This window comes from Cydia amplana, chromosome 15, assembly GCF_948474715.1.
Source record: "Cydia amplana chromosome 15, ilCydAmpl1.1, whole genome shotgun sequence".
NCBI lineage: Eukaryota > Metazoa > Arthropoda > Insecta > Lepidoptera > Tortricidae > Cydia > Cydia amplana.
The window spans coordinates 4060946-4071174 of record NC_086083.1 but is presented as its reverse complement, the minus strand read 5'-3'; the positions used below and the strand labels follow the sequence as shown (position 1 = coordinate 4071174).

Below are 10229 nucleotides of genomic sequence, written 5' to 3'. Positions count from 1 at the left end.
TTTGAAGCCATTGTTTTTTTTAATTTCTTCGAATATAATTGTATTTATGACACTGGTCAGTTTACTTTCGCCTAATAATCGTTTAATGGCTTTGCCAGATGGCAGTGAAAAATATTCACACAACAGCCTGTAGCACTTAGGACTCTTTTTGTAAAGCGACATTTCCAGTATTTTTTCTTTTAATGAATAGCGTCGTCCTTTAGGTTGCTTCGTTGATTGTTTTTGCATGTTCACTAAAAGCCGAGCTAGTTTCGTCATGTGCCGCTCTACTTGTAACAGTTGAGATCAGCTCCACTGGTACTTCACCGGGTCGCAACAACGTAGGCATGAAACTGTTAATATTTAGAACCTCAGGGCGCCTTTACTGGGTTGTAATGTAAATGAAAAGATGTAGAAAATCTGGAGAAAGTCTTTATTTATCACTGGGTCACACAGCTACACTTATATCGTCTACTGACGTTGAGTTAGGGCGGTTTCGCACTACGTCCGATCCGAATCAGATCCGAACCCGTGAAAATATGGTCCGTTGTAGCCGTAGAACTATTTCTATGGTAATGTAAGGATGGTGTCCAGTAGCATGACCTAAATTCCCTTCCTTATGTGGAGGAGAGTCATCTTACATGACTCTCCGTATATGGATACATTCTAACCTAACCTAACCTAATATGGAGGAGAGTCATATTACATGCCTTTCCTTATATGTATTACAATAATATTATATTTCGCAACTTCATTCTTTGCGATTTATGGTTTACATATTGTAGTTACGCCCCCACGCATTAGCCTTGCACGATTTTTTAAAGATCTTTTTTTTTTTTTTTTCAATACACTGGCAACACTAAAAACTTGTTCCCACTTCCATCCCCTCTACGGCGTCCCGGTAGGTCCGTTAACCGCCATTTTCAATCATTCAACGGTTCCGTGCTCAAGCCTTCGCACGTCACGCAACACGTTACCTACTCATCAGTCAGCAGTATGAAGAGGAAACGCAGAAACAACGACGACGACGAATATATTATTCGGAATAAAATAAGAAAGTTGGAGCGCAGACTTTGGCAAAAGTCACGCCGCCGCATAAGAGTGGCCGACTCGTCTTCGGATAATGATAGCAGCGGTAAGTCTATAAAGAACACGTGGTGTTATAAAAGTGATGCGTACTGCTAAATTTGGGCTGTTACTGTCACGCTATAAAACGATGCGAGCTACTATCCTGGGTAGTCTCTGTCGTAATTCAAAAAACCATATATATGGCTTTTGTAAAAAGCTTCAATGTAATGCGAGAAACTATCCTGGGTTATCTCTGTTACAAAACACAAGCTAAGATTTTAGCTATATACCTACACGTTTTTTGTTCGAAACAGGCGAAGACGGGTCCGTTTCGGCGGATAATGAACCACGTGCTTCACGTCGAGCCTCGTCGGGTCAAAGGTCTGCTTCACCAGCGCCGGGGACATCGCACCAGGAGGAAACAGCTGCAGCGCAAACCAGTCGAGATCCTGTACGTCTGACATCTCCTCAACCAGGCCCGTCGTCTGCACCAGATCAGTATGTACCCGCCGAGCCCGCACAGCCCGCGCCAACCGCGGAGCCCGCACCGGCCTCGATCGAGGACATAGAATTGGACGAGGATATCCTCAATTTACTGGGCGAGGCTCCAAAGTTGGATACGCCCTTGGGAAAAGGTATTCACAAGGACGTAGCTTGTAGATGGCAGGAGGTATTAAACAAAGGATTACAAAAAGAAGTTAAAGACAAGTTAGTTCAACTTCAACTTCAACTTCAACATTTATTCAGCAAATAGGCCACAAGGGCACTTTTACACGTCAACATTGAATTTACATAAAAGCAAAATAATAATAATTATACATCAACAATTATTAAATACAACTACAACTACCAAATCAAACTAACGTAATACAATTACTTAGAGATGTATAAGGTCTCTTAATGTCGAATTACATAAAAAAACTATAATAATAATATTAAAATAAAAACAAAACAGATACATGGAAAAAAAATCTAAACTTATTTAGAGGTGTAAATGTCTCTAAGTGTCAGAACTAAAAAATAACATAGTTTATCAAATTATCCTTAGAGATGTATAGGGTCTCCAAGAGTCACAATCCTGTATGATTAACACATTACGAGAAAAAAAAAAACATACGAGAACCGAATGAGGCGTCTCACTGCAATTAAATTAAAAAATAAAGTTACTAAATATATTCGTGTTAGCTTAAACAGACCCGTCTCCACAAACAGCACCCGTTCACGAGTACGACGCGTATCTCAGCCATCGCCTCCCTCAACCTTCATTCGGGAAAGTGGCGACCCGATCAACGACGCCACCGTAAGCAAAGACTTTTAAGCGAGCATGACATGTTCAAGCTACCGGCCTATATTAATATTAAAATAGTGATAACACTTAACTGTGAGACACAGCATTTTGTGCTCGTATGTTACATAAAAGACGGTATAGCTTCACATAATTACTAGCCTAAATTGACTTAGAGATGTAAAGGTCTCTAAGTGTCCGAATCATTAAAAATATAAGTATGTACAATAAAATAAAAATAATAAAATGAATAAATACTTAGGGATGTAAAGGTCTCCAAGTGTCAGAATCATTAAAAATAAAATAAATAATTACTTAGAGATGTATATGGTCTCCAAGTGTCCAAAACTAAAATTAAATTAAACAATATAATCAAGCGAGAACATGATTGTCTCATGTGTCAATTCTACTGGACACTAGCATATTTAATTTACAATGAAAAAACAATATTTATTGAACTCTTATCATACTATCGAAATCAAGCTACAGGCTTAAAGGCATCTCTATCGTGTATAAAATCATTTACAGTGTAGTACGCCTTACTTAACAAGGAGCGCTTAATGTGTGACTTAAATTTGGTAAGTGGTAAATTCGCTATGTCAGTAGGGACTTTGTTATAAAAACGTGTACAGTTCCCGACGAAAGACGTACTAACCTTACGGAGGCGGTGGGCGGGCACAGCAAGTTTATGTTTGTTTCTAGTGTTATAGTTATGGATGTCACTGTTAAGCTTGAATTCGTGGATGTTTTTCCGAACATACATAATATTCTCAAGTATGTATTGAGATGCAATGGTAAGAATGTTAACCTCTTTGAATTTCTCTCTCAGAGATACTCGAGCGCCCAGTCCATAGATGGAACGTACAGCTCGTTTTTGCAGCACAAATATTGTCTGAATGTCTGCCGCTTTTCCCCACAACAGAATTCCATACGACATAACACTATGGAAATAACTAAAGTATACCAGCCTGGCCGTCTCTACGTTTGTTAGCTGTCTGATTCTCCTCACTGCATAGGCTGCTGAACTGAGTTTGCCGGCTAGAGTGGCTATATGTGCATGCCATTGCAGTTTTGAGTCTAAAGTGACTCCCAGGAAAACAGTTCGATCTTCAAATTCCAGCGTATCACCTTTTATTTTAATCTTGCTGTTAGTTACCTGCTTGACGTTAGGTAGCGTAAACTTGATGCATTTGGTTTTCTTGGCGTTCAAAAGCAAATTGTTTGCCGTAAACCAGTTTACTACGGTAGATAGCGCTTCATTAATGCTATCGAAGCTATTTTCCTTTCTGTCCACTTTAAATATAAGGGAAGTGTCATCTGCGAATAACACTATATCATGTCTATCTTGCACAACTTTTGGTAAATCATTAATGTATACCAAAAACAGGAAGGGACCAAGAATTGAACCTTGAGGCACTCCGAGGGCTACCGGGGACCCCGCTGATTGAGCTCCATTAATAACTACTCGCTGAGTTCTATCCGAAAGGTACGATGAGACTAGGTCAAGGGCACTAGCCTTTATCCCATAGCGGCTTAATTTTCTCTTTAAATTTTCGTGATCAACGCAATCAAATGCCTTTGACAGATCACAGAAAATTCCCACAGCATCTTGAGCTTTTTCCCAAGCGTCAAAGATGTGTTTTAGAAGTACCGCACCGGCGTCAGTAGTAGATCGACCTCTGGTAAAACCAAATTGATTGCTATCCAGCAGTTTATTTCTGTTGAAATGTGACAATAGTTGATTCAGAATAAGTTTCTCGAACACTTTGCTTAATGCCGGTAGTATTGAAATTGGTCTAAAGTTCGCTGGATCTGTTTTCGTTCCTGATTTAAACAGCGGGATGATTTTACTATGTTTCATAATATCTGGAAAAATACCAGCATCAATGCATCTGTTGAAAATCTCAGCCAAGTATGGTGTAATCGATTCAATAATGGAATGTAATACTTTGACTGACAGGCCCCAAAGATCTTCTGTTTTCTTTAAATTTAATGACCTAAAAGTCTTAAGAACAGTGTTCGGAGTGACATATGAAAATTTGAAGATTTCTGTACATGCCGCCACATTTGTCTTCAAAATTTCTTCAGCGACGTCTGGCGATGAATTAAGAGCCTTTGTCGTTTCTACCGGTATATTCGAGAAAAACCGCTCAAAATGATCTGCCACTTCACGATCGGAACTTACTAAAGTGTCAGCAATTCGTAGGTTGTAGTGCGGATCCTTCATTTTACGTTTTCCAGTTTCATTGCTGATTACTTGCCATACAGTTTTAACTTTATCACTAGAATTTAGGATCTTTTTGGACAAAAAATCAGCTTTCGCGGCGACACACATCATCTTAAAAGATTTAGAAAAATTCTTAACGTACTCCAGAAATTCCGGCCTTTTATCAGTTGCTTTTAAATCATATAAGTCGTAGAGTCGGCGTCTTTTCTCGTGAATATCCGGCGTAGCCCAGTCGCTAAATTTAGTCTTGGTCTTACCTTGAACCTTCTTCTGAATGAAACAGGCATCAAATTCCTTTTTAATACAGTTAAACAACTCGGAACTCAAACAATCGGGGTCTTCCTGAGTACATGAAAGATAACATAATTGTTTAGTGATATTACGATTGAATAAATCTAGGCGCCTTTCGGAAATCGGCCTGCACATAGTATCTTGAGGAATTTCTTCAGTTTTCCCGCTGAAAGAAGCTTTTAGTCCACAGTGGTCAGAACTTAGGTTGTTAATAACAGATTTACTAATCGCATCCCTGTTACTAAAGATGTTATCTATACATGTAGCACTGGTTGCTGTGATTCGAGTGGGCTCACAAAATAAGTTATCTAAATTAAAAGATTTGAAAGTATTTAGTAACCTTCCACAAGTTGGCGAATTTTCAAGCAAGTTAATATTAAAATCGCCACAAACAATTATAATTTTCTGAGTTCTAAAAACACTACTAAGTACTTCATCTATCACAGATTCAAATAAGTTATAGTCCGCCGAAGGGGGCCTGTACACGCATACAATTATAAATTGAAGAATAGCTGAAGAATACCTAATACCTAACAATTGCACTTTGTTAGTTCCTCCCATTTTAAACCCTGAAGCTAAAGCAGCGTTACCGGATGCCTTGATAAAAAGAGATACCTCTTTAATGCTTAGACAAAAACAGATAGCGTTAGCGTTGTCGGCACTCTCGCACGCTACGGATATTCTAATAAAACAAAAGTCTTCATCGCCTGACATACTAAAACCCATTAGCGACGCATGTCGTATTCTATGCGATTCTCATTTTACCGAAACGAAAATGAGAAGAAACTTTGTGATTTCCGCTATAAACACTGATTTGAAGGACACTTTAATTAATACAGAAAGGGACAAATTTTTATTCGGCGAGAACGTGTCCGAAAAACTGAAAGCTGCGCAGACTGTACAAAAATCAGGAGATACATTAAAAAATACACAAAAGTCATATAATCCATTTAATAAAGCAAATTTCATAAAGAAAAACAGGTATCAACAAAACAAAGGAAATTTAAACTACAACACCCCGTATCGGAAGATGACGAATTACAACAACAAGTCGGATGCGGGGCGGCCTCGTGCAGCAGCGGCGCGGCCCGCGCCGGCGCCCTCCAGCAGGTACAACACCCGCTACCGGGCCCGGGAGCGCCAGCGCGAGCGCGAGCGCACGCCTCCTCGGAGATACCAGCGGAGACAATAGACCATGAGGTAAAATACGCCGGCCGCTTGCAGTACTTCACTGAATCCTGGTCTGACATCACTGATGATCGTGTTATTTTATCGTGGATACAGGGTTATAAGATACCATTTTTATCTCCTCCAATTTGTCAAGATCCTCCGGTAGTTTATTCAAAATCAGAGCAAGAAAGATTTGATTACAATATGGCTATTAAAAAACTATTAAATATAAACGCAATTTCAATATGCGAACACCATCCTGACGAGTTCCTATCTAGCGTATTTTTAATACCTAAACCTGACGGTAGTAAGAGATTTATTTTAAATTTAAAACGTTTAAATGAATTTGTAAAAACATCCCATTTTAAAATGGAGGATTATCGTACAGCGTCAAAACTGATTACGAATAAATGTTACATGTCTACGATTGATTTAAAAGATGCATATTATCTAATCCCCATTTACAAACCACATAGAAAGTACCTTCGATTCATGTTAGATGATGTTTTATACGAATTCAATTGTTTATGCTTTGGGTTATCGTCCTCGCCGTTTGTGTTTACGAAAATTCTAAAACCAGTATACGAATACCTCAGACGGGAGAAGTACCTCTCTTGTTGTTATTTAGATAGGAAAAACATACGATGAATGCAAACAGAACGTAAATTTAACAATATCTACATTAACAAAGCTTGGTTTTCTAATTAACTATGAGAAAAGTAGCTTGATCCCTAGCACCAGTTGCAAATTTCTAGGATTTATATTCGATTCGAAAAATATGCAATTAAAATTACCCTCATCAAAAATAAATAAAATTAGAGAAAATGTCAATTCATTCCTAAACGTTAACAGGTGTAAATTACGCGAGTTTGCAAAACTAATTGGTCTTCTTACGTCAGCTTGTCCTGCATTGCAATTTTCCTGGTTGTACACCAAGTTACTTGAACGGCACAAGTATTTATGTTTACTTGAAAACCCTAGTTACAATGCAGTTATATCAATCCCAAAAACCTTACAATCTGATTTATTATGGTGGGCACGACACGTAGATCGTAATTTCAACCCTTTTAGATTTAATCAATTTGAAACTGAAATTTATTCTGACGCTTCTACTACAGGATGGGGGGCTTACAACAATGGTAATGAAGCTCACGGGTATTGGAAGCAATCTGAAAGATTATGTCACATAAATGAACTAGAATTGAAAGCAGCATTTTTTGGCTTAAAGGTTTTCGCTCATGATATGTATGATTGCGAAATACTCTTACGTATTGACAACACCACGGCCATTTCATGTATAAATAGAATGGGAAGTGTACAATTCGAACATTTAAACTTAATTGCAAGAGAATTATGGCAGTGGTGCGAACATCGTAAAATTGTGGTGTTTGCTTCATACATAAACACGAAGGAAAACATTCAAGCTGATGAATTATCCCGTAAAAAGTTTAGTGATACTGAATGGGAATTAGGAAATTATGCTTATGATCAAATAAAACAGTTATTTGGTGAACCGGAAGTAGATTTATTTGCCAGCAGATGTAATGCCAAATGTCACAAATATGTCACATGGAAAAATGATCCCGATGCTTGGAAAATAGACGCTTTTACAATATCTTGGAGAAAACTATATTTTTATGCTTTTCCTCCATTCGCTTTAATTTTAAAAATGCTTCAAAAAATTATACACGACCGAGCAGAGGGCATTGTAGTTGTTCCAAATTGGCCAACACAACCTTGGTACCCATTGTTTAAACAATTGATCGTTTCAGAATCCATACATTTTGATCCGAATATTAATTTGTTACAATCTCCTTTCAGAACAACCCACAGTCTTCACAAGACTCTGTCACTAGTTGCCGCCAAATTATCAGGAAAGCACTATTAAACAGGTCATTGACCCCTAGGTCTGTAGAAATAATGTTGTCATCATTAAGCGATAACACTTACAAACAATATAATGGTTGTATACAGTCATGGCTTACCTTTTGCAAAAACAATGGATATGATTATGAAAATACGTCGGTAGATGTTGTAATTAATTTTCTAACTGAGATATTCGATTCAGGTGCCAAGTATGGCACTCTTAATAATTATAGATCTGCTTTGTCATTGTTACTAGGAAAAACCCTTGATGACGAAAAAATCAAGCGTTTTATGAAGGGTGTTTTTAGATTGAGACCTACCGCACCGAAATATAATGTAACATGGGATCCAAGCATTGTGTTAAACTTTCTAGCTCAAAAGTGGCCTAATGAAGGTCTAAATCTAGAAACACTTTCTAAAAAGACACTCACTCTGTTGGCTTTAGCTACCGCACACCGTGTACAAACTTTTTCGTTGATTCAAATGCAAAATATTGATATGAGTTATGCTTCTGAAATAATTATTAAAATACCTGAGATAATAAAGACGTCTCGACCAAATACTTCTCAACCGGTGTTAAGACTTCCATTTTTTAATGAAAAACCAGAAATTTGTCCAGCTAGATGTTTACAAACGTATATAAATAAAACTACTTCACTTCGCAGTTCAGAAAACAACACTTTATTTATTAGTTATAAAAAACCACACTCAAAAGTATCATCACAAACATTGAGTCACTGGATTAAAGACACACTTCACAATAGCGGTATAGACACAAAAATATTCACTGCTCATAGTACTAGGCATTCGGCCACTTCTACAGCCAACAGATTGGGTGTTAGCCTAGACGTTATACGCAAAACTGCAGGTTGGAGTGATTCTTCTTGCGTTTTTGCCAAGTTTTACAATAAGGAAATTGTAGTTGATTGCAATCAGTTTGCTCGGGTAATTCTATCAACGAACCTGTAAAGAAAAAATTATATTATTAATGTGAAAACATAATGAAAAATAAATAAATAACAAATTATAAATATTATCTTGTTTTGATTACATAACCTATACTTACCTTTTAAGAGATAATTTTATATCTCTAACTTTATTTATTTTATCTCCACTGTGAGTTTGAGAATTATTTCACATTTTGTGCTCTGAACATCCTACAATATGTAAACCATAAATCGCAAAGAATGAAGTTGCGAAATATAATTGATGATCAAACGAACTTACCAAGTGAAGTTCGATCACAATTATGTGAGCAACTTCATTCGACGCGATTTATCACAACCCACCCTCAATATTTAAGAATTTTGTTGACTGACGTCACCCTACCCTACTTGCATAAGTAAAAATGATGAAATAAATTCTCAATATTTATACTGTAAACAAAATGATTGAAAATGGCGGTTAACGGACCTACCGGGACGCCGTAGAGGGGATGGAAGTGGGAACAAGTTTTTAGTGTTGCCAGTGTATTGAAAAAAAAAAAAAAAAAAGATCTTTAAAAAATCGTGCAAGGCTAATGCGTGGGGGCGTAACTACAATATGTAAACCATAAATCGCGTCGAATGAAGTTGCTCACATAATTGTGATCGAACTTCACTTGGTAAGTTCGTTTGATCATCAAATATATCAAGTTACTTATACCTACATTCCATCTCCCTCCTTTTGGAAAAGGAAAAATATATCATTTAATATATATTTTTTCTTTTCTTTTTTTTAACATTTATTTCATGTATATGTATTGTTACATTTAAACATTATATTTCTTAGTTCTATTTTTATGAATAACTTTTATTTTACCATTATCTAAAATTTCTATATTTGGACTTTGTTTAAGTGTTAAGATTAATGATTATTTATTTGTGTTTAGTAATAAGATTCTGGGCTAGATGTCGCTGTACTGGTCACAAACTGGTGCGTACAACGTATAACCCTGCCCTAATCGTTCGCTAGATGTCGCTGTTCCCACGGCAAACTAACTAACGACCTGTTATCATAAATTGTACAAGCATGATTAATATTATTTTATGTCCTAATTTCTCGCTAGATGTCGTTGTACCGGCTACAAAACTAGCTAACAACAGTCCACTGTTAATTATATATAATAAGATTGTAATTTTAATAAATGTCTTCTTTTTTTGGCAAATAAATTGTGTTGAAAAATTGCATTTGCGTTTTCGTTGAATGTGAACAACACAGAAGTTTGAACATGGTCCTACGAATCGGACAGTTTTGGCGCTAGTTGCGAATAAATTTAAGTCAGTGCGTGGAGCCATTCTTCGCTTCGTTCCCATAGTGGCAGTGGATCGCTGTTCAGAGGGATACGACGGAGACGAGAACAAG

At 37.1% G+C, this 10229-nt stretch overlaps 1 protein-coding gene across 1 annotated transcript; it reads left to right on the top strand.

Annotated features, from left to right (window-relative positions):
- The first annotated feature begins 975 nt into the window (after positions 1-975).
- On the top strand, positions 976-8065 carry LOC134654782 (uncharacterized). Its single transcript, XM_063510252.1, has 4 exons — positions 976-1159; positions 1323-1755; positions 5358-6050; positions 7842-8065. The coding sequence occupies exons 1-3, from the start codon at positions 976-978 to the stop codon at positions 6040-6042; spliced, it is 1302 nt and encodes a 433-aa protein (XP_063366322.1). The 3' UTR covers positions 6043-6050; positions 7842-8065.
- The last annotated feature ends 2164 nt before the right edge of the window (positions 8066-10229 follow it).

What these genes read in the sequence shown, in the direction of transcription:
- LOC134654782 (XM_063510252.1), top strand. Translation starts at nt 976, where the DNA reads ATGAAGAGGAAACGCAGAAACAACGACGACGACGAATATATTATTCGG. An exon ending in TTATAAAAGTGATGCGTACT is followed by an intron (nt 1,160 to 1,322) that starts GCTAAATTTGGG and finishes ACACAAGCTAAG; the next exon opens with ATTTTAGCTATATACCTACA. An exon ending in CAAAAAGAAGTTAAAGACAA is followed by an intron (nt 1,756 to 5,357) that starts GTTAGTTCAACT and finishes TATAAATTGAAG; the next exon opens with AATAGCTGAAGAATACCTAA.